The sequence below is a fragment of the Olea europaea genome, chromosome 10, assembly GCF_002742605.1.
Source record: "Olea europaea var. sylvestris chromosome 10, O_europaea_v1, whole genome shotgun sequence".
NCBI classification, from domain to species: domain Eukaryota; kingdom Viridiplantae; phylum Streptophyta; class Magnoliopsida; order Lamiales; family Oleaceae; genus Olea; species Olea europaea.
This window is the reverse complement of record NC_036246.1, coordinates 39,821,768-39,846,280: the sequence shown is the minus strand read 5'-3', so window position 1 is coordinate 39,846,280 and position 24,513 is coordinate 39,821,768. Positions and strand designations below refer to the sequence as shown.

At 34.5% G+C, this 24,513-nt stretch overlaps 3 protein-coding genes across 6 annotated transcripts; all 3 read left to right on the top strand.

Annotated features, from left to right (window-relative positions):
* The first annotated feature begins 2,751 nt into the window (after positions 1-2,751).
* Positions 2,752-6,747, top strand: LOC111402221 (histone deacetylase 6-like). The gene is made up of 5 exons (XM_023030385.1): positions 2,752-3,401; positions 4,275-4,715; positions 4,875-5,017; positions 6,170-6,260; positions 6,361-6,747. Exons 1-5 carry the CDS (start codon positions 2,862-2,864, stop codon positions 6,451-6,453), a joined length of 1,308 nt encoding a protein of 435 aa, XP_022886153.1. The 5' UTR covers positions 2,752-2,861; the 3' UTR covers positions 6,454-6,747.
* Positions 6,748-12,643: 5,896 nt separating this feature from the next.
* On the top strand, positions 12,644-16,068 carry LOC111402219 (bet1-like protein At4g14600). 4 transcript variants are annotated; one of them, XM_023030381.1, is made up of 4 exons: positions 12,644-12,795; positions 12,916-13,051; positions 14,069-14,125; positions 15,181-15,620. In XM_023030381.1, exons 1-4 carry the CDS (start codon positions 12,773-12,775, stop codon positions 15,373-15,375), a joined length of 411 nt encoding a protein of 136 aa, XP_022886149.1. In that variant the 5' UTR covers positions 12,644-12,772; the 3' UTR covers positions 15,376-15,620. The 4 variants fall into 4 exon arrangements, with proteins under 4 accessions (XP_022886149.1, XP_022886150.1, XP_022886152.1 ...); XM_023030382.1 differs by having other exon boundaries at positions 12,650-12,795; positions 12,919-13,051; XM_023030384.1 differs by lacking the exon at positions 15,181-15,620 and adding an exon at positions 15,627-16,068 and having other exon boundaries at positions 12,651-12,795; positions 12,919-13,051.
* Positions 16,069-18,121: 2,053 nt separating this feature from the next.
* On the top strand, positions 18,122-24,438 carry LOC111402218. The gene is made up of 10 exons (XM_023030380.1): positions 18,122-18,293; positions 18,505-18,610; positions 18,718-18,871; positions 19,226-19,283; positions 19,352-19,479; positions 19,558-19,650; positions 19,990-20,256; positions 22,723-22,949; positions 23,796-24,008; positions 24,233-24,438. Exons 1-10 carry the CDS (start codon positions 18,214-18,216, stop codon positions 24,332-24,334), a joined length of 1,428 nt encoding a protein of 475 aa, XP_022886148.1. The 5' UTR covers positions 18,122-18,213; the 3' UTR covers positions 24,335-24,438.
* The last annotated feature ends 75 nt before the right edge of the window (positions 24,439-24,513 follow it).

Below are 24,513 nucleotides of genomic sequence, written 5' to 3'. Positions count from 1 at the left end.
CATAATTTTTAGATTATACAATCAAGATAGTATCTTGTTAATGTTAGTGATCCTAAATTTCAATATTTTAATAAGTGTTAGTTGGGATGTTGATAAATGATTTAATACTATTATTTGTTAAACTCTTCCAATTAATTGAGAACAATGTACTTCTCATTTTTGTTTAAGGAATTCTATTATGCATCATGTCAACATTATAGTTCTTCCTATTATAATTGACTTGCAATTAGAGTCTAATTTTTCATCTAATTATTTCAGTAGTGCAGTATATGTAAAATTGAACTACCACAATACACTTAGATGGAAAATAAGGAATGTAGAGAATAAATGCATAGTTTGAACCCTTATCTCGAACATGTGATATTTAATAACACAATTTATTGATTATCAATTTTGACTAGACAATTATCTCAGTATTAGGTGAGGAATTAAGAAGTTGAAAATAATGTATAAATGCATTATTATCTAAATCTTCGTTAAAGAATTGGAACTGAAAGTTCAAAAGATAATTTATTTAGATGCATTTACTGAACAAAGAGATAAACAATATCTCATGCACCAATTTTAAATGCTCAAACACTAATTGATGTTCTAGGAGGACAATTTGATATATTTGTGGCACGTTTGAAGCGTGATGGTATTCGATTTTAATACAAATTTTTTTCAAACAAAGATGGAGCAATTAAAAAAGATGGTCCCAGTTAAGAAGGAATATACTTTTAATGAGTATTTAAACATAACAAATTATAAAACGCTAGATGAGGTTCATGTACCTAATATGTTGAAAGTTGAGGCATCTCAATAAATTATGTCAATATGGGAATAGAAATAGAATCGAAAAGGAAAATTATCGACAATACATTTGCAGGTGCTGTATTGTATTTAAGGATGACAATCGGGCTCAGCGGCTCGAAAAAAGGCCGAGCTCGCTCGACTCGAGGCTCGAGAGAACAGAGCCGAAGGTCATGCCGAGCTCCATTTTTAGATGTCGAGTAAAGCCCGAGCCGACCGGTGTGACTCGTCGGGTGGGGAGAACCAAGCATATATTTTAAAAATAATAAAGGCAGCGTGTTGCTGCCAAAAATAGGCAACAACCTACTGCCTTTTTAATTATTTAAAAAGAAAAACAAACAAAACTCGATCTGGCCCGGCTCAGCTCGGAAAGGCTCGAGCTGAAAAGTTCAAGTCGAGCCTAATTTTTTTTGTCGAGCTTTTGCTCGGGCCCCAAAAAAACCTCGGATATTTTACCCGAGCCGAAGCCGAGTCTAGAATTTCAGCTCGCGAGCTGACTCGACTTGATTCGTTAACATCCTAACTGCATTATATTATGAATATCGAGGATATTGAAATAAATTTGTCATCAATCGAAATAATGATTGGTCAAATGAAATGACACGATCATACTAAATTAAATTTATTAGAGAAACTTAAAATTTCTGAATTTACAGTCCGAACACCAAATGGTGTATACTCATGCGAAATTAAAATGAAAAAAGTAAAGTCGTAATATGAAATATACGACTTTTTACTTAATAAATATTGCGAAAACTTATATAAATAGATAAGTTATCATATGATGGATATAATCACAAGTCTCTATTTCATTAGAGTGACAATGCATGAAATTTGACATGCATATAATAAATGTGATTATAATCCACTTATCTTGCATACAAATTTAATACTATTCTTGAAAGATTTAATACGCTTGAAGCATAATTCAAGTGATATTATTATAAGGAGGAGTAAATATGCATTGTACACTTTTTCCTTTGACCAATGTTTTGTAACATTTGATTTCTTTGGCAAGATTTTCAATGAGGCAACTTTTGTAGCGTATTCAAAAGGAATAACGTACTCTTTCTCCTTCATTAGAAAATTTCCCACAAGGTTTTCTCTAATAAGGTTTTAATGTGACATATTCTTTGTATAATGATGTCCTTAACTTACGAGGTATTTACTCTCAAGAAGTATACTCGTATATGAGACTCTCGAAGATATCAACAAGAGCTATTTTTGAATCATCATGTTACACAGTTATTAAAGAATGATAAATATCTCTTATGAAGACTATGGAAGACAACATGAGACATACTTCATAAAAAATTGTAATATTGAAATCATTGGTGTACGAAGCATAAATAGTTTGATACAAGAATTGAAATCAGAGGGAGTAGCCGTATTCTTTTTCCATCGATTAAGTTTTGTCCCGTTGAATTTTCTTGACAAGGTTTTAACGAAGAAGTATTTTATTGTTCCAAATTATTTGTCTCATTTTTATTTGTCGGCCATTTTGTCCCATTGGGTTTTTGCCAAACAAGGTTTCAACGAGATAGTTATTGTACAAATAATCATTAAAGGGGAAGTGTTATTAAAAAAGAGATAATTATTGATGATTATTTAATATTATCATGATTCATAGATAAAGTTTATCTAGTTTAGAAAATATATTTCATTCCAATTTTAATTCTTATTTTAGACCCTATAAACATAAGGCATTGATTCATAGTAACATACAATTGAATTTTGACTCTCTATTTCATGTATTGTTTTCTATGTTCCCTTTAGTTTTATAACACTTTGAATATATTTGATAATTTTTTTTTGGAGGTGTTAACTTTTTTCAAGAAAACTGACTTAAAAAATAATTTTGTTGGGAAATTTTTCTACGAAAAAGTAGAACTCAACCAAATGAACTCTTTACTTGGCAAACTCATGCTAAATCTTGGACTTCGATGCACCTTTTTAAGGGCACATGGGTTCAACAACGCACTCGTACTACATAGTCCAGGCATATTATATTTCATTTGTGTGGGTCACCGCTAATCAGCACCTAAAAGCACTGCGAAAAAGGGCGAGAAATGGACTCGGAGGGTGGTGCATCGTTGCCGTCGTCCTGTCCCGACGCGCGGAAGCGGCGCGTGTCGTACTTCTACGAGCCGACGATCGGCGATTACTACTACGGCCAGGGCCATCCGATGAAGCCCCACCGTATCCGCATGGCCCACAATTTGATTGTTCACTATTCCCTCTACCGGCGGATGGAGATTAGCCGCCCTTTTCCGGCCGGCCCAGAAGACATCCGCCGCTTTCACTCCCCCGAGTACGTTGATTTCCTCTCCTCCGTCACCCCTGATACTCTCCACGACCACACCCACGCCCGTCACCTCAAGCGGTTCAATGTCGGCGAGGACTGTCCTGTTTTTGATGGGCTTTTCCCCTTTTGCCAGGCCTCCGCTGGTGGCTCAATCGGCGCCGCCGTCAAGTTGAATCGTCAGGACGCTGATATCGCTATCAATTGGGCTGGTGGGCTTCACCATGCAAAGAAGAGCGAGGCTTCTGGGTTTTGCTATGTCAATGATATAGTGCTGGGGATTCTCGAGCTTCTCAAGGTTCACAGGGTAATGTATAGACTATGGGCCATTCAATTGCCCCATACCTTTTCTATTTTTGCGTTGTTCATCTCATTTTAGATGACTTTTTTCTTTGAATTTTAATGTTGTTGTTATTGGCGTTAAAGTGTTTTTACTTATCTGCTAAAGTTTATAGAACGGTAGAATTTCTAGATTTATTTATTTATATATTTTTGGAGCTCAGTCTTGAAAGTTAGGGGAAGACTTTTTTCTTGTAAATATTTCTTGTAAATAAAGTGGACTATCTCTCTATTCTTTATGTGTATGCTTGCTTGTCTATTTCATGAAGCAAGCTTTTCAAAATTCAACAATTTAGGAAGTGGCTCAAGAAATCAACGGAGGCTGCTCAATGCACCATTTAGGATAAGTAATAGAATCATTATTAATGATAAACCTAGAAGAATGGAGAAGATGTGGGATGAACCGTTGTTTGAATTGAGTCAAGTTGGTATTTTATTTTTCTTGTTCTCGATAAGAACTAAACAGGGGAAAGTGTTTTTTAATGATTTGTCCTCTTCCTGGCTAGTTTACAGAATCTTCATTTTAGTTAATGAAGCTAGTATTATGACGAGGCATTGGTGTCTTTCTGAGTTTTCAATTTTAGATACCTTAAGAGTCAATACTATTGATTGCTTTGNAGCTAGTATTATGACGAGGCATTGGTGTCTTTCTGAGTTTTCAATTTTAGATACCTTAAGAGTCAATACTATTGATTGCTTTGTGATTAACTTGTCAGTGAACGTGCTTTGAGTTATTTGATTTCCACTGATTGCTTGCAACTAAAATGATTATAATTTAGAATTCTGCTCTGTTTTCGATATGTTTATTTGCTGTTTGTGCTGATTGCTTTCTTACTGACAGCGCGTGCTTTACATAGACATTGATGTTCACCATGGAGATGGTGTTGAGGAGGCTTTTTATGTCACTGACAGAGTAATGACAGTGTCTTTCCATAAATTTGGGGACTTTTTCCCTGGAACTGGGCATATCAAAGATGTTGGAGCTAATGCGGGGAAGAACTATGCTCTTAATGTTCCACTGAATGATGGAATAGATGATGAGAGCTTCCGTAGTTTATTTCGTCCCATTATCCAAAAGGTCATGGAGGTCTATCAGCCAGATGCCGTTGTTCTTCAATGTGGGGCAGATTCATTGGCTGGTGACAGGTTAGGGTGCTTCAATTTGTCTGTGAAGGGGCATGCGGATTGTCTTCGTTTCCTGAGATCTTTCAATGTTCCTCTAATGGTTTTGGGTGGTGGAGGGTATACAATGCGGAATGTTGCCCGCTGTTGGTGCTACGAGGTCTCTCTCTCCCGCTCCCCCTCTCCCCGTCCACCCATGGGTTTACCCCTTGTTACTTGTCACTTTTGTGCTGTTTCTTTTCTTTTTTCCCCATTTCAAATTAACCATTTATATCTGTGTTGGGAGTATCCTCAGGTATAATTTGTTACTTCATTGCAGACAGCAGTTGCAGTTGATGTGGAACCCGATAATAACTTACCTTACAATGAGTATTATGAGTACTTTGGCCCGGATTATACTCTTCATTTGGAACCAAAACCGATGGACAATCTGAACTTACCTAGAGATCTGGAGAAGATCAGGTTCATTGCACTAAATTTAATTCTCACATATATTTGGATGAAGATTCTGATTTTGTGACGTATTTTGGAAGAGTTAAAGTACACTGGTGTCTCCTGTTGCTAATACTTCTGATATTTTGCTCTCCCTTCACATTTTCTCTACTGGTCTGTAGAATCTAATCTACATAGCGATCCACTCGCACATATTCTTACCCTATTCTGTTACCTTTTCACCTTGGAGACACGGTTTTTCCTGCAGTCCTGCCACACCACCATTCTCCATTCTTACCATCAACCCGACCCCCTCCTTCGACGACCCCTGATTATCTCTCTCACTATCCATGCTCTATCTATTCTATCACTGTATGGTCTACCTCTATAATCCCCATCTTTTCATTTGTGCTGCCATTGTTACTCGTACTAAACACAGCCATGTACATAATTCAATATGAATTCAAGTTTCTGATAAGTCATAATGGATAAAATTAGTAGCTTTGGTTAGTTGAAAGACAATTATTAGTATGTACAAAAAGTAAGCCCAATATTTTGTGTTTTTTTGGATGAAAAAATGTTAGAATTTAGTTTTGTGGACTGAGAGCTGTAGTGGTGCACCCTGTATTTGACAATTTGTTTACGAGGTTGTTGTCATTATGGCATTTACACTCATTATGTACCCAGTACCTGGTTTATAATAAAGCATTTAAGTGGTTCAAATATTATCAGATGATGGTAGTTTATTTATTTATTTATTTTATTATTATTATTTTTATTTTTAATCTCAAGCGGAAACATGATTTATTGTCTGCTTCAACCAGTTCTTGAAAAATTAGTGTTTTATGTCTGCTATTGCTTGCATCTTTCTGTTAATCCACTACTCTGCCTCATCTTTCATGGTTTTCTATCTTTCAATAATTATTCTTCCCTAAATTTAGCTGTCAACTGAAAGGACATTAATAGGAGCTAGACATTTACATTTCTTTGCTTTTTCCAAGTTTGTGTATAAATTTACAAGCTATGAAAAATTTGAAATGCCATTCACATATGCTGCCTTGCTGCCATTTATTTAATATTGCTGTTCATTTAATGAGAGTTGGTTGGAGAATTTCTTCTCTCTATTTTTGGCATAATCACGTATCAAATGTGAAATAATTTTGATGATTATTGGAATTGCAGAAATTTCCTGCTCGATCAACTATCTAAACTACAACATGTACCTAGTGTTCCTTTTCAAACAACGCCTCCAACTACCGAAGTACCAGAAGAGGTGAGTATAGCAGTGCGAAGGGCCCTAAATTGGGTAATATAATCTAAATTATTTTCCTTGCATATATTTTTTATAACACTGGAAGATATCCATTTTTCAGACGGAACAAGATATGGAAGAGAGAGTGAAACCTCGGATTTGGAATGGTGAGGTTTACGAGTCCGATGTTGAAGAAGATCCGCCTCTGCTGTGAAGTTTAGATAGACAGTTATACATTTCAAACAACTGAACTGAGGTGTGGTTTGAGGTTGGCATGTTCAGCACCTAGAGTTTGTTCACTGTTTTCCACAGTACTTCTGCTTGGATTGGGGGCATATGCTTCTGAAACATAACAATGTAACACAGAATTTATGTTTCTGCCCTTGGTTATGCTCATTGCATTCACTTTTAAAGATTACTAGTGATAATGACCTGTAGCAATTTCATGCTTCTTTCTGTGAAGATGTCTTGACGCTTCATGCTAATTATAATTATCGTATTAGATTAATTGTTTGTTATACACAAGTACGGAAAATGTTTAGTAAAGTTCATCATCTCATGCCAATGATACCCCTTGTAATGCTTTCCCTGTTTCTTGAAAAGTATTAAAAAAATAAAAACTCTCCTTTCATATCAGTGGGAGAGTGCGAAAAAAAGTGACTTCTATGTACGTGTATATCAGTATGACGAAGACGAATACATTGCATTATCACTTGTGCCAGTATAAGGAATGTTGATTTCTGATTAACTGGCTATATCCTATGCATATTCAGTTATACTTGTCTTCCGGAAAAAATTGTAAAATAAAGTGAGAGAAAAGAAGAATATGAGACCTGAAATAGTAATACCAGCAGAACCTAGGTGAAATCTAAAAAAAAAAAAAATATGTTGAACCTCAACTTTGAGGGGTCTCACCGTCCCATCCCTAGAGTTTTGTGAGGGAAGTAAATCGCGGGATTTGTCCCAGTAGACCAGGGAACAAGAGCTGCATGTATAATGCGCATACAAGGAGTTCAATTTTACGTCTCAGGAATCGAACCCCTATACTGCGGCTGCCAGCAAAACGTGAGATAATCTCACTCTGATCCTTTGTACCACTGGATTATGCCCCGGTGGTGAACTTAGGTGAAATCTAATAAATACAGAAGTAAGCACGACAGGCCCTTGTGACAGGGCGTTGGTGGGGGACATGACATACGTCTCAAAAATGTCATGTGGAGTGTGTTTCTTTTTAGTTTATTATTATATTTTCATATTTTGCATGTTCGTGAACATGTTTAATTTAGAGCTTGTTTTGAAGAGATTTTTTGAAAGGAAATTTTATTTTCTAAAAGAATGCGTGATTGGAAAGTAAAGAAAATTTACGAGTCTTATTGAATGTTTGGTTAGAAATAATTTTGAGGAAAAAAAGAATTTCAATAATTCTCTCCCAAATTCTACTTTAGATTGTTACTTTGAAAATTCTCATTAGGCTTTAGCCACCAGAACATTAGATATATATATATTTTTATTTCTTGTCAAAAATTTAAAAAATTTAGGGTTCGTTTGATAGTCACGTATTCCATGAAAAAGTCACATTCGATAAATTCGTTTTCTACCTTGGCTGTTTGATACGAAAGTGAAAATGAAGTTCGAATTTCAAAGTACAAACATTTAAAGCATGTTTTTGGTCAATTTCATGGAAATCGAATTCTTATAATTTTTGTGATTTTATTCATTTCCAACTTACATGAAATTGATTTGCCTTTTTCAAATTTGCTATCAAACGGACCCTCAGATATTGTTTACATGATTTTGGAATGTACAATTGCTATTTTGATTAAAGAAGCATTGGTCCGTGCCTATTAGCTATTACATTTAAGAAGTACATAATCCAATTAGCCTATTTTATGATTATTATTTGAAAATTCATTTTTTTTATATACTCATTTTTAATCATACATTCGCACTAGAGTTGTCAACGAGGCGAGTCGAAACTCGAGGTTCAAGCTTGGTTTAAGCTTTTTTAAGTCGAGCTTTTTTTGGCCTGAGTCGAGTTGAGTAAAAGTTCAACCAAAAAATTAAGGCTCGATCCGAGCTTTCGGCTCGATTTTTTTCATGTAGATGCCTTTAAAAGGCAGTAACTACTGCTTTCTTCTTTTTCCTCTTTTTTTTTCCTGAGTTGTCCTCAGGCTTTTTTCGGGCCAAGCAATGGGCGGTCCGAACAGGCGAGCCAATTTGCCATACCTACATTCACACAATAAAAAAAATATCCTGCACGTAAAGTCAATATTTTTCATTCTTACTAACCATATATTATCCTAAAAATCAACATTTAAAACATTGTTTTTTTTTCAAATAATGGCCATCTTGTTCTTCAATAAACATAATAAAACACGACTTCCTAGATAAATGTTGACAAGACCACCAAAGGCACGAAGCTGTAATGGTAGGATTATCTCCTTGGAGAAATTGACTTAATTTTACCCTTTTCCAGTTGAACTTTAAAACATATACATAGCCTTACATAATATGTTACATAATATTACGTGACATTCTTTCATTAGACATTTTAAGCCACAATCGACTTTTTCATCAAATCATTTCACTACACATCATTTTCTAGCATCAAATGTCTTTTTTGGACAAATAGCATAATCATTTTTAGTTAGAAATATCTATTGCAGTTTAATTTAGTTAATCACGTATATAATTTTCTTTGACGCCACAATCTTTTTGGCGTGAACATCAACTATTTTAATTTTAAAAAATAAAAAATAAACTATATTATGAACATAGGATGTATTTACAATAAGCGAACCATATTTTATAAATCCTACGTTTTGACAATGGAGTGGATACATGTCTAATTTGTTTTGGGATTTTTGCAAACTCTTAACATAATCTCACAAAGATGCCAAGAGTTACTGAACCTTCTTGCAAGTTTCGAGATTTTTGCTTTTGTTTACTAACCTTTTCGCAGATTCAGTAACTTCTAATCTTCTTCTTGTGCACCAAAGATGATTTCGCTCCACATCAAATTAGTACTTCAGCACCTCCCAATCCTTTTCTAGCTCATTTCCCAACTGTTAATGTAACGACCCAACTCTATGTACAAGTTCTTATCTTACGTACTTTCCATTCTAGAAAAAGTTTGAACGATCTTATCCCTCACGAATTTTTATCGTGTCCTCAAAATTCCAATCCATGACCTTTCTTTTAAAAGAGTCTTAAGTTGGACTTTTCAAGTCTCTCTTAAGGGGAAATGTCATCGGTTCGAATTCTAGGGACGCAATAGAAATTCGTGAAGGGTAAGATGGTTCAGACTTTCTTAAAACGAACAGTACATAAGATAACAACTTGGGCATGAATGGCTCTCCCAGAATTTTTTAACAATCTAGGCCTCATGCCCGATCGTTCTCTTACGTACTGTCAACAATGGGAGAGAATAGCCTATCTTATCCCTCACAAATTTCTATGACGTCCCTAAAATTTGAGTAGATGACATTATCTTTTAAAGACTTAAATTGAATCTTGACATCAACCGGACAAGTGGGGAGATTATGTGTTCGAATCTTGTGGATGCAACAAAAATTTGTGAGGATAAGATGGACTATGCTCCCCATAATAGACGGTACGTAAATTAACGATTTAGGCATAGAGTCAGAGTTGTTATAGCTTATCTTGTTCTAGTAAATATACTTGCCGCTCTCAGACGAGATAATAACCCAAATGGTCATTGAACCTTGTAAAAGGTTTCTACGGGGACACTAAACTTTAAAAATAACCTAAATCATCATTAAACTTTGCAAAAAAATTTCACGGGGTCACTGAACTATAAAAATCATCCCATTCATCACTAAACTTTGCAAAATATTTTTCAGATGTCACTAATTCAGTGATCTCATAGAAAACCTTTTCCAAAGTTTTGTGATCCTATGAAAACTTTTCGCAAAGTTTGCGATTGGTGATCATTATTTAATCATTTCCCGAATCTTCCGTCGAAACTCGAACACATTTGTCTAGTGTCATTGAGCTTCTCCCATGTTCGCATTTTCAAAGTATCGACGACTAGCAACCCATCCTCACGCGTGCGCGAGTGGACCCGACATCAACAAAGCTTGTAAATCAGCGTGTATATATAAAAGGAATTCTCTAACAAGAGAAAATACATTTTTTGTCACAACTCTACGATGTCATTAGAGATGAGAATCCCCATGGAGCGTTGGTCTGTCTATCTAAGCTGAATGGGGCGAGAAATGATGCCTCGGTAGTCTTATAGATTCCATCGAAAAAGTATGAATAGTGGCAAGAGGCTAGACAGCGTAGAATCTTGAATGTAACTCTAGTCAAGTTCTATGTTGTCCTTCTATTCTGCATTTGGTATTTACGGGAAAGTAATTGTTGAAATTTTAATTTTATATGGTTCGAGCTATTTGGGACTTCTAATGAAGTTCTCATTCTTAAATGTATCTTATAAAGTTGTTTTTCATGTGGAAGATAGATAGCACAAACGTGAATAAAATGTACCCGTGTACATGTCATGACCGGCGATCGTTTGTTAAGGCTATTTCTCACACGACATGTTCTTTATTTTTACTTTCTCATAGCCTTATGTTAAAGGAAAATGTAAGAAAGAATCTGCTCATTTGCCAAAACTGAAAGTCTTGCTTGGAGATAAATTAATAACTCATATCACCGTTAAAAGTGATGAATTTTTTTTTTTTTTTTTTATAACTAAATCTCTTCGAATCTTGCTCTTGTTGCGATGCTTACAAGTTTGAAGTTTTCTACTTTCACTTAGTCAACCTAGGGTCAAAAGTAATTGATCATATTATTCATAGTAGTTGATTGACTGAATTGTCTTCTCACGCTACTTTGCTTTTTCAGATGAAAACAAGTTGCAAACACTTGATTGATTATAAGGATTTTTCTTGATATCTGTTGAGTTTTTTAACCCCATAATTAAACAACAATGAATAATAAGCCACAACACAAAGTAGAAAATGAAGGAACACCAAAAAATGTTACCCATTTCATCAAATGCCTAATCCAGAGGCTCAAAGATTAGCCAAAACACTTAGCACAACAAAAACCTTCCCAAAGAGAGAGTACATATCATGAAAACTCAATTAGACACATACTTAATCATCGATCAATAGGCAGATCTCTTAAATCATAAACCCTAACAAAAAATATAACCAAGAGCTTCTTGCGTTTCTATATACTCAAAACCAGTCATTATATCAGGTCTGATTTACTATAGCAACATGAATTACACAAGATTCCACAACTATCTTGGCTAGTCTCATAAGAAATCACAGATCGAAACCAAAAAGAAGACTGAAAACTAGAAAGATGAAGAGAACTCAAAACGAAAAGTCTGGAGTGAAAAAAATGAATCAAATCGTTCGCCAACCACAGATAGTCCTAGTGGAATTACTTACTCAACCGTAGATTAGACACAACGATCCATCATCCACACGAAGAAGCACGATCCGAGTTAATGATTGAGAGCCAATCTGGGTTTACCATATGGTCATCCATCCAAGTTGGCTTTTAAAAGAATTGTTAATTTTCGAGAAACACGTTTTTTTCTTTACAATATCACTACCTAAAAAAACCTTGAGCTTTTTAAACACCCAAATGTGCTAGATACTGAACATACTATTTTCCCTAAATTCAATCCCTTACAAATTAAAATAAAATTAAGTAAAATAAACCTCATGGCTAATATAAATAGACAAGTTTTGTCGAGCCCGTAATTTATAAGCTTAGAGAATCTTCAGTGGTGGTGTAAAATTGAGTTTTATATGTTCAAATGGTCGAAAACCTTTCCAATAGAGAGATGCAAAAAGATGCAAATTCTATTTTTCGACATAAAATAAAAAAAATGTACATTTATATCTATTGTTTACATCTACAAGAGACAGAAAATAGATTGAGATATTTTTATTGGAGTAAAATTTTAATTTAAATTCATCCAAGTTTAAATGAGAATGCAAAAATAATTTTGAATATATTAATTCACATTGAAGCCCCGTTTGTTTCTCATTTTTTCTTCATTAAAATGAAAAATATGACCGTTATTCATCACATCAAACCACCAAATTTGCATTTCTATCTTTTGTGTGGGGCTCATAACGATTATATTTTTCATTCTCATTTTTACATTAATGCGTACCAAATGGGGCCTCTATTGACGCTCATATTTGCTGAACATGCTCTAAGTTTTTACTCAGTGCTTCTATTTGTACGCACACCATTCCCGATACATCATCCAAAACCCAAAATGGGACGTGTTGGGTTGGCCCTTTTTTTTGTCCAATAAATTTTAATTATGTGACCGTATAATATGTCATAAGTCCATTTATTTAATTCTATATTTAATTAAAATTAAGAATTCATCCCCCCTAAATCGACTCTAGAGCACCGCATGGGTTATATAGCATTACTAATGTTTCATTCTTTTATTTTTTGTAAATTTTCCTTTCCTCTCTCAATTTTTTCACAATTCCATAATTTATTTGGGGGGTTATTTGTTTTCTTCTCCGATGGCCGCTCCTTACAGATCAAGGTAAATTTCACGATTTTGATATTCAATATCTATATTCTACAAACCTAATGGATAATTTTGCCTTGTTTTTTTTTTTTTTGAGAATTTTTTAAATTGATTATTGATTATTTGTAATTGAAGCAGGGAAGGATTAAGCACAAGGTCTGTGGGAGGGGGCGGTAATCCTGATGAAATCCAGCTTCGAATAGATCCGATGCATGCCGATTTCGATGAGGAGGTCACTGGTCTTCGTAAACAAGTTCGACTACTCAAAAATGTGAGTTTTTTCCCCCTTTAGATTGTTTTTTCCCCCTTTAGATTATAATATGCGGAAATTTTGTAACTTATTATAGGGTTTGTTTGACTGTGATAACTTGCGAAAGAACATATCAATCCTACTAATGAATCTGTATTTCTTTCTCGGTTGTGCTCTATGTAATGCATATGGTGTGGTGAGATATGATTGATTTAGTATTTCTTCGACCGAATGAAAAAAAATATTTTCCGCTCTCTTTTTTGACACCTCTTCTATATATAAACCATTATGCAGTTCCAAATATGTTCAAGTAGCAGTATTCTTTCTTTATTTTTAGGTGTCTGTAAATATAATTCCCTGCAGGCAACAATATAACTTTTTTGGATTACGTATGCTTATGTTTTAGTAGAATCAGATGAAATAATTGTAAATTGTGCTGGAAATTGGATTTTGAATTAATTTTTAAGAAAAAGGAACCAAGGAGGAGAATATGATGAGGATGAGGAAGAGGAGGAGGAGGAGGAGGAGGAGGAGCAAAATTGGAATTTTGTTATTGCATGTTAGTGCCTCTATAGGCACATTTTTTCTAATTCTCCAAGTCAAAGATAAAAGATAGGAGGGTTTATGATAGTAATATATAAAACAACAAATGAAGAATCACAATATTATGCAAATTCCACAGTTGTTATAACCTATTTAAGGAAAATAAATTGAAGAAGCACGCTTCTTTTCATTCTTCTTCCTTTTTTTTCCCAACTTTGGGTTTGAAGCCCTGAAACACAATAAAGCGTCATTTGTTTGAAGCTTTACGCCTCAAACAGAAAAAGGCCCCAGAAGCGTGCACCACACTGCTTTGCACCTAGGTGCACTTTTGACAACTATGCCTAAATTTTTTCTCTTTTCATCTTAATAAACTTCTTGCACTTAGGAACACTTTGGTTGTTGGCACATATTAATGAATCCTATTTCATGCTCTAATTTGTGTACAATTGTAGGTGTGCGTATCTAATATTCTCGTTTACGCAAATAATATGGCAGGTTGCTCAAGACATTGAGTCAGAAGCCAAGTTCCAGAATGATTTCCTCAATCAGCTGGTATGTCTACTTGTCATGAGTTTGAATTATACCTTCTCAATCGCTTGTCAGTGTGCTCTGCAATCTTGTTTGCTATTGAACTTTTCGTGCCTTTTAAACTTGCGGCCAATGATGTAAAATGAAATTCAAATATGATTTTTCTCTCCTAAGACACTTTGGTCAAATTCCTCATCACTGTGAAAGCTTAGTGGAACTTGCTACTGTTACAGGATTATTGCAGTTTTTCAAGATCAAGCAAAATTGTATAGAATGAATGCATACTTTTAATGGACAAGTGGAAGGATGAGAGTTTGGTGAATGACCTCTTTATTTCTTCCCCCCTTTTTTCTCAAAGAAAAAGTAAGATTAAATAAAAAGTTTCATGATGAAATTATTATTGGGACGACAGTAGGGAAGTAATGAAAATGGGAATATGAAAGCTCAATTGAATCAATTAATATGATAAATTATGAAAGACTAGTTGAAGTTTGTCAAGTCATGCTTTAGAAAGGAGAAAGGAAACTGATGCCAATTCTTACTATTACACTGAAGCTGGTTCTGGATATGATTTTTAAAAATCACTGTATTTCCACTTGGTTCAAGATTAGTAGAGAGAAGGGGATAGAAGTAAAATATAATATTCATATATTTGTATAAGGATGACATGGAAGGGAATGGTATGGATAAGTTTATTTATTATTTTTAATTTTTTGGTTTGTGATGTAAAACATTAGTTATCCTCCATTATGTTCATATCAAATTATTCTATCCCCTACCTTTCCCTTGTCCATACGATTAAATCACATGGAGTTGGGTTGGGTTTCAACATGATTTTGTTGTTTTCTTCTCAATTTAATTTTTGTTGATAGGGTCTGTTCTCCTTTTTCATCTTTCTTCGAAGTAGAAAGGGTCTAATATTGAAAATGTTTACTTATCAAAGATATTAACACCCTCGACAAGCTTGTTTATTACAAAAGTGTCGTCACTTCCATCTTATGTCGTAATGCTTATCTTTTTTCCTGAAGGCACCTTCCGAGTTTTGTTTGATTTACCCCTAACCTTGTTTCCTTTGTTAGTGCTTTTTCTCTCCTTACCTGTTGTACAGAAGGCTTTTGAGGTTTGACATCAAGTGCCAAGATAAAAAGATATTTCAGTTGTTAGCTCGAGCTAGATTACCTTTTCCTTTGGAAATCAAACAAATCAAAGTGGTGCCCCAGTTTTACGGAGTAGAAGCAATATGGGTCATAATCATAATTTTACTAAGAAGTTGAAAATTATCCCATGTGATGAATTATCTAGAATTCCCGGAGTTTAGGGATTCGTAATTGTACTTTTTCCAAAACGAGTATCCTCCTTGAATACTTCTGTTATTGGGATTATTCGATCACGTAATTTTTCTGGTTGACTAAGGTGCCATTTCTGTCATATATATTAATCCCTGCATTTTACAAAATTAGATGCAACATATATTGGGTTGTCTTGTTAAGGACATAAAGAGCTCCTCTAATTCTGGCCTGTGCAGCAAATGACATTGATCAAAGCTCAGGCAGGGGTGAAAAACAACATGAGGCGGCTGAACAAAAGTATCATCCGGGAAGGATCAAACCACGTCATGCATGTGGTTCTCTTTGCACTATTATGTTTCTTTGTGGTCTACCTGTGGTCCAAGCTTTCAAGACGGTGATGATCATGACCGGGTTGTAGAGTTGAGGTTGAGTGAAATTGTTACTCACCTATATACAGTTCTTGTAAATCCCCATACAGGAGACTAGCTTCAATGGTTCCTTTTTTTTTTTTTTTTTTGGTTTTAAATGTTTATGGAAAATGTAACCTTTGCCTTGCATAGATTGCAGCTTTTCATAGTGATGTGCAAGTGTGTGGGAATTTTAATGAAGGGTGTTGATGTTTTTATTGGGTATTGGACAATGTTAGATTTTAATAAACGTGATTGTATTCCTTTCTAATTAGGAATTGAAATTCAAATTGCAAAACTATGTCTAAACTATACCTATGTGACATTTCGGCAAAGTTTGTTATGGTGGAGAGAGAGTGTGTCCCCGAACACACTTCAAGCAGTGGAAAGAACAAAAGATGTGCCCCCCTCTTTGAAAGTTTGAAGAAGGGGCGCTTTTGGTTCCGTCGTTGCTTGAAATATTTGTGTGGCGTTCGTATGAAATATGCCTGTATCGGCTTCACATAAATCTATGTAGTGTAAATATCCATTTGTAAAGGGTACAAACTATAATCTTAATCTATAGAGACATGTTTAGGAAGTGTTCATAAATTGTTTAAATTATAACTAAATAGAAATGAATGGTAGATACGTAAGTAATATTTGTCGCTTCCTCAAAAGCATGGATAAAATGTGATTTGAGTGTTTAAATAATCTATAAATATAAGCAAAATATGAACATTGTCTTGTGATAAATAAAAATTGTAGGGTGACGATTCACTTGTTCTAGTTTTCAATAATTACTATAGATGTTTGTTATGTAGTCATTTTTGGATTTTTTAATAAGTCGACCATGTTCTATGGGACATATTACTGAAAATGAAAGAGATATAATAGAAGAAATAAAAAAAAAAAAATTACTTTGTTGTTTTGACATTTAACTTCTAATTATCACGTCTATCATAAGTTATGATTTTGTAGACTTAATATTCCAAACCACGAGGTATAATCTTGACTATATTATTTTGTTGAAATAGAATGGCTACAAATGATATTTTAACGGAAAATTCCGTTTGTACATAATTATTGTACATAATGGTGTCCATAATGTGATGTGGTAATCATTCGGTTGTTGATGTGCAAGTGTGAGATTTGAATTAATAACTGGATCCAGTGCCACGTATAATTATGTACATATTATGTAAATAATTATGTACATGTAGCACTTCTCTATGTTAACTATCTTCTCTCGATGAGATGAAACCCACACCAATTCCCTATTATCCCTTTCATCAAATAATTTATAAATATAAGTGAAATATAAGCAGTCTTCAGATAAGTAAAAGTTGTAGGTGCTCCAAGTTTTCAATAATTATTATACATATGTTTGTTATCCAATCTTTTTTTTTTTTTAGGTAAATCGATAGTGCTCAATGTCACATATTACTAAAAATGAAAGAGAAATAGTAAAAGAAAGAGAGGAAAAAAAGAAGAAAAAAAACATACTTACTTTGTTTTAGTCGCATTCAGCTTCTAATTATCACGTCTGTTATAAGGTATGATTTTGTAGAATTATTATTTTAAGCTGCTAAACCCTATCAAGTGATTTTATTATTCTTATTGCAATGGGCACATTAAGATGACTTTTAATTATTTATTATTTTGAAGAAATACAATGGCTACAAATGCAACTATTTTATCATCATTAATTTTTTAATAACTTAAGAAATATGATGGTATATATTTGTCCTCCCCGTTCAACATTTCATCCGATTAAATCCACACAAGTTCTCTATTATCTCTTTCGTCAATTTTTTTAACAGCAAACTTGTTTTTCTATAACAATCAACAGACGATATATATAAATACTTTTTTTTGAAGAATGTTGAAGAATAAGCCTTTATCTTTCTAAAAATCTTTTTGAATTTTTTATTATTATTGTATTACTAATGTCAAAAATTTCAGTAGTATTTTTGAGGCATCTTATAATATCCTTATTACTTGTTTGGTAAAAAGTAGTAAGAATATCAAGATTATCTTTTTGAAATTTGTATATATATAATTGAAAAACTCGATTTTTGCTTGTGTCCAAAAAAATTTCACTTAATGGTTCGATGACCTACATCATTTTTACAATTATACAAATAAAAAATAAATACATTAATGATGGTCTCCGACTCGTTGACTCTTTGCATGATGACGATTAGACAAATGTGTTATATAGTGGTGTAAGTGAAATGAAATGCAAACTTGAGATACCAATTTGCATTAAACCGAAGTTGGGTGAACAATATGAAATGCTGGTATATACACATAAACATGCAAATAGAATTATGTCCTCATTTTAATGCCCAATATAAGAGATTGATTTTAGGAAATTATTTGGGTTCAATTCTAGAACAATCAAGAAAACCCAATTGGGAACACATACCAAATTATGGCGGGAACTGAACGATCACAGGAAACCAATTGCACCTTCGAGTGGGATGAAGATTCTCAGCTCTACTACCATGCTAGGTTTTGAAATTCTTTATCATTTTTCCTCTCTTCTTCGCTTCTAGTTTTCTATTTTTATTATTTTTTCTCTTTGAAACTTACCAAATATTCTGGCACTTGTGTTGAATATTTGCAATTGAACCCAAAATAAATGTATTTGATGTTAATGATTTGTACCCACATACCGTTTTGACATTTTGATTTTGTTTTTATGGGTATTATTTTGATGCAGCACTGGATTTTACCACGACCCACAAGCAGGGTGGTATTTCAGCAGCGTAGATGGACTTTATTACAAATTCGAAAATGGGAATTATGTGCTCCTTGAGTCCAATCTGGTATGTTATTCGAATTTACTTTTTCCAATTTCGATGCAAATAGGAGTGGGTTCTCTAGGTTTCTAGAGTTGCAAAGATAACGATGTTATTACTTTGTTCAACTCAAGGATGGGGATCAATCTGAATTACATAATTCTAATTGTGAAGGCGAAGTATTGGGAGCTGAAAAGGATCAATTTGAATTACATAATGCTAATTGTGAAGGCGAAGTATTGGGATCTGAAAAGGAAGGAGCTGCACTTTCTGCTGAATCTTCCCTAGGTGAACTATTATGAATGTATAGAGTAAATTTTAAATTCATATTTGAGATTTGAGTAAATTTTAATCCTTAAAATGTTATACGCAAGTGTGCATATATTGCAAGGCTTGGGCCAGCTGTCACTTTTTATTTATGTATATTTTGTTTGATGAGTTTTAAAAGCTGATCGCCTTGAGTGTTTAGTTTTTGTTGTTTATATGGCAGCGTTCCAAACTAATTGTCATTCGCTACATCATACTTTAAGCTTTGAATGTTCTGTATATTATATTGAAGTACAACGGAAGAGCTTTTTAATGTTGTTACATATATTTGTTTCTCCTCTACCCACATTATTCCATTTATGTTATTTTGTTTAGATCCCTCAATTTGCATCAGCAACGAACAATCTGAGTATCCACCTCCGGCATCAGAATGGTAAGTTGAGCTTTACCTATCTTGTTGCATATACTAGATACCTAAGCAGCTTGAAATGTTATAATCAGGCTGGAAGATACTCTCATTGATATGTACTTATCGGGTTATTCCAACCAATCAACTCATGCTGCTGCTTCTGACATGGCAATGTCTGTGGAAACTAGTGATACACAGCAGCTAAATCTTCCAGCAGATGGTATGTGAAATATATCTGACCTTAAATGGAGTAATCTTGCCAAAGGGCATCTTATCAGGTCTTCTTTGTCGAGTGCAGGAGACGATGACATTCAAGAACTGGAAGAAGGCGAATGGATCCCGTATGAGCCTAATTGTTTAACTGACTTTAGCAGCAATATAGCAGATGAAGGTATATATTGCACGAAAGAAAAATTAGTATTACTCAAAATTACTGGTTTTGACTTCTCATATTCTCAATTTTCTGTGACTGCATTACAGATACGTAAGTGCACTAATGACATTCACTGACACATCATTCACATGCTGCTATACTTGGGAATTTGTCCTCTTATCTACTTTTCATGGCTTCTCAATTAGACCTATATAAGGATACCGTCTGAAGCTAACAGAAAGAGTAGGGGAGAGAGGAAAAGATAGGTTGGGTAGTCAATGAAGGCGGAAAACTAAATTACTGATTACTACAAATTGTAGTTTGAATTGACGATTTGAACTATGGTCTTCTGCACAGGTATATCTCTAGAAGAAGAGAATTGGAGAGCTCAGTACGGTCAAGTTAGTCAACCAAATGAAGAGTGGATATCAGATCTGCACATGGTGGATTTATGGGACTGGGCATTAGTTAAAGGGATCAAAAAAGATGGAAAAGGTGAGGTGGCTAGGCTGGTTGGCCAACTAAAAAAGCGCTCTAGCAAGCTCCATCCATCTATATCTTCAGCTCGTGTGAAAACTGCTCCAGTGTGTGAAGTGTATCTTGATATGGTACGGGTGACTTCAGGTTTGCCATCTTCCCAATATATATATATGTATATATATATATATATTTTTTTTTTTTTTACCTTATACATTATAGTGAATTGCTTAAGACAGAGAATGCTAAGATAATGAAAATATTAAACCAACTTTAGTTAAAGATAACTTTTTGAACATAGTATGTTTTTCTTTGTCTCTCAATTATGGAAACCTCTTTACTGAAGCATAAATACATCGGTTAACTTAGAAATGTAACAAACTTGAGGATGATGGGTTATGATTAAAATCATCGTCTGTTAGGAGGAAATGTGTTGAGTTCTTTACAAACAATAATATTGGAGATGTCTGTGGGTCTGTGACTACTTAGAGAGCGCATGTATGTATGATTTGCCGTTCTTATCCTGTTTGAGTGTGCCATATATAAATACACAACAAACAAACCCGTTTCAGGTGCCGTTAGTTAACCCTTTTGGGTATCATTGGACTCAGCTAGTGTGTATAGAAAACCATTCAGATTAGGCCATCTGAGGCCAATTAATTGTGCAACTGATATATTATACTCTTGGGGTACAAGTATTTGAAGTTACTGTGTCCCATCCATGGAGCGTAATTTCCTGAACATCCTGTTCTAAATCAAACCTTCATGTTTATGGAATCTCTGCAATGAAAAAGGCATTCCAGTTGATTTTTCTTTCTCCATGTCAAAAGATGTGCCAGACTTAGATGGGAAAAAATGAACTCGACAAGTAGGGGGCGGGTGTTGAAGATTTAAATTATATATATTGATTTAGATAGATAAATTCAATCTTTCTTAACTGACTACGCTATGACTTTGCTTTGCACCTTACTCTATCACTGAGCCTTAGCAGGCCTATTTAATCGGCACAGAAAGGAATAGTATTTCTTTAAGCTTCACTCTACTATCAAACTAGTTGCGAAGCATTGGGATAACTAAAGTGGAATGTGCCTCAACTAGTTGCTCAGGATGAGGCCATTGCAGCCTATGATGCTTGGACTCTCCAAAAATGGAGAAGTATCTGTGTCGACACGACATAACACGGGATATGGATCGGATCCTTGGTTTTGAGGTCGGACATGGCAGCAAAAAGGAGAAGACGGCTACTTTTTTGGCTTTGCTTTTAGGGTTTTGCAGGAGTTGAGGAAGGTATATGATGCATAAAGAAGGTAGACGAGAAGATGGCTGCTTTTTGACTTTAGGGTTTTGCAGGAGTCAAAGAAGGTAGAAGGATGCAGAAAGAACATGGATGGATGCAAAAAGAAGATAAGAGTTGGGGAAGACGAGGCGGCTATTGGTTTTGTTGGTTAGTGGGCTTGTAGTTAGCTAATTGAATGTCAAAATTCCAGGGTATTATGGGAATAGGGTATTGGGCTTATGAATAAGTGGGCTTAAAGAAAATTGGGTATTTTGTGTTGATAAGTGAGCAGTTTTTTTTTAATTTATTTTTTGGATAAGTGAGCCTTTTTTTTCCCTTTTTTTTTAAATAGGTAAAACAACTAAAAGATGAACTAACCTTTTATTTTGATTTTATTTTTATTCCAAATTTCTTATTTCTTATATTTATCAGTCTAAAATTTTTATTTTGTAATTAAAAGATTTAGTATTATATTTTTTTTGTATTAAATTTAAATTTACTTCTATAGTATTTTTTAAATAATATATAAGATATTGAAGTTAATTTTTTTCTTTAATTTTTTTGAAGAGAATTTATTTTGACTTAAATTTAAATTTATTTCAAATTATAATTCAATTGTTTAAATTAATTATAATCCAATTATTTAAAAATATATTTAGTAAAATTTATACCCATACCTTTATCCAAAATTCGGATTCTTTTTAACCGTATCCCCATATCTTAATTTTAGAAATGAGAAGGATCCGACTTCTAGATATGTATTCGTATTTGACACTCGAACCTGAGTCCAAGCATCATAGATTGTAGCAACTAGCACGGCCAAGTCACCAACCTATGGCTCCATGGAAGCCGGCAGGGAGGAAGGATTATAATCCAACTAAAGGTGAACTGATGAGAATTTTAGCAACAAATCCAATAGCATAAGCCCATAAAATCCCAAAATAGTGCAAGGGTTCGTGGAGCAGGAGACCTTTATTTCAACAATAGAAGCACAGGAGTGCAAAAACCTGCAAATTCCAGCTTAATGACAAATTACAAAGATATATATTCAGAGATGGCACGTGATCAGGTGCAAGATAATATGTATTGGCCTTCCTGTTCTGCTATAATTTCCTTAGTAATGTAAGGCTCACATCTTTAAGGGATTATTAAGCGGAGATGCTGACCATTTTTGAGTAGCAATGTAATTATGTATTTTTTTATTATACCAAGCTCTACCTTCTCCATTGTTAATCTAAATTAAAGGCTATCTTTCTCACACACAAGCTTTCACACACAAAGATTTGTTCTTCATTTTTGTGAAACAGATCAGTTACTCTAGTTTTTCCCTCCCACAGGTCAGCTATATAGATTGAGGATTCCTAGCTCGCAATACTTGGCATCCTTGTTGGTTTATGATGCATCCGACCCTACGAAAGATTGGGGTTTCCCACAATTGTCAATCGATAAACACATGAATAAGATACCAAAATATCATTCGAAGTCCGAATCTAAAAGCTCGGAAGATCTTGCTGTCCTAGAGGACCAGTCTTTGTCCTCAGAGAAGCTCTGCTCATCTAAAAAGGTAACTCCTGCGTACATAAGCTTTTTGAAGCTTCAAGTGTTCCTTAACTTGTATGTTATCAGTAACCATGGTGCTTGATAGTTGGAAAAAGAAAAAGAATTTGGTGCACGTTTAAGTGCCAATCGTATTATAATCATTTGATTCATCCCATAATTTATGTTAGTGACAGTCATTACTGCTAGAGATTTTCTGGTTTAAACATGGTAGTATTTTAATCTAATCTACACGTTGCAGACTGAGGGTTCAATTGGAGTTTTTATAAGATATATTTGAGCTGATGCAACTTGCAAGGCTACATCACCATGTGATATGTGGCCGCCTTGTCTCTAAGTGTTTTGATTTAAGTTGGCTCTTACATGTTTTCATTCTTGGTTTCATCATGCATAAGGTAGGTTAATATGCTTAAAATGCAAATTATCACAAGAAGCCTTACACTGGCCAATTGATCTTGCTCACGAATATATGCACATTGAATCTTGATAGTCTTCCACTTCCATTCCCTCGAGTATGGCTTCCTTAAATTACAGAAGCAAAAACTCACTCGGGAACCTGAAGCTTGAAATTGAAGTAAATATGCCATGTTACTTGGGGTGTCCCTCAAAAGATTCATGAGAGTTGCCTATGGATTTTAGTGCCATTAACTTCCTTCCTTTAATGAAGTGAGTGAATTGGTAGGGCTTTCTACCTGAGCAGGATTAAATCATGTTTTGCACTGGCAGAACATATATTTCGAAGTAGTGCTGCTTGATTTTCACGCTCGGGCAACAGTGTTTGAATGTAAATTTTTGCACTGCTACTCTTTACCACTTTGTTTTCTGTTCTAATTTCTTTATTTTGCAATTTCAGGATCATGTTTATAGAGACAGAGCTGCTGAGAGAAGAGCTCTGCATGGTGGCTTTGGTATTGGTCCAGAACAAAAAACGTCACTTGATAGTACTGATTCTCCATCATCTCTTATTTCTTTACACCCCGAAGAAGCTGCAGTCGAGTCGTTAAGCATTTCCTTCGGGGCAGGAAGTTATGCCAGAAAAATTCTTGAAAGCATGGGCTGGAAGGAGGTAATCTTTTGAACAGAAATGATGTTCAAGAATTCAGTTTTAGTAGGGAGAACCAAGTACTATTCTGTTTCTGTTCGGTCACAAGTTGCATAAAATAATATTATGTTTTAATACCATTCAAGCATCCATGTCTGCATTTGGCCTTTGTTATCGTGATAGGAAATCATTTATTCATATTGTTTGTGGTGTAATATCCTTTCTAATGCTCTTAATGTTTGGTACAGGGGGAGGCACTTGGCCGTGGCACCAATGGTTTGATCGAACCATTACAAGCAATTGGAAACAAAGGAAATGCTGGTCTGGGTTGGGATGATGGTAGAAAGTAATTTCTAATGAGAGGAGAGATTAATTAAATTGTACCCAGTTCTAGTGAAAATAATACTTATTATAATTATTATGTTGGGTTCGACGTTCTATTTTGGCCTCATCATTGGCTGTGCGTTATGAACAAATTACCACATTTCAGAAAAGGTATCCACTTCCAAAGCTAGCAAGTTAACGATCA

Bases quoted from the DNA above. Each gene is read 5' to 3' on its own strand.
- LOC111402221 (XM_023030385.1), top strand. From the start codon at position 2,862: ATGGACTCGGAGGGTGGTGCATCGTTGCCGTCGTCCTGTCCCGACGCG. The intron at 4,716-4,874 runs GTCTCTCTCTCC...ACTTCATTGCAG, and splicing joins CCCGCTGTTGGTGCTACGAG to ACAGCAGTTGCAGTTGATGT. The intron at 5,018-6,169 runs GTTCATTGCACT...TTGGAATTGCAG, and splicing joins AGAGATCTGGAGAAGATCAG to AAATTTCCTGCTCGATCAAC.
- LOC111402219 (XM_023030381.1), top strand. From the start codon at position 12,773: ATGGCCGCTCCTTACAGATCAAG. The intron at 12,796-12,915 runs GTAAATTTCACG...TTGTAATTGAAG, and splicing joins GCCGCTCCTTACAGATCAAG to CAGGGAAGGATTAAGCACAA. The intron at 14,126-15,180 runs GTATGTCTACTT...TTCCTTTGTTAG, and splicing joins ATGATTTCCTCAATCAGCTG to TGCTTTTTCTCTCCTTACCT.
- LOC111402218 (XM_023030380.1), top strand. From the start codon at position 18,214: ATGGCGGGAACTGAACGATCACAGGAAACCAATTGCACCTTCGAGTGG. The intron at 18,294-18,504 runs GTTTTGAAATTC...ATTTTGATGCAG, and splicing joins CAGCTCTACTACCATGCTAG to CACTGGATTTTACCACGACC. The intron at 18,872-19,225 runs GTGAACTATTAT...TATTTTGTTTAG, and splicing joins TTCTGCTGAATCTTCCCTAG to ATCCCTCAATTTGCATCAGC.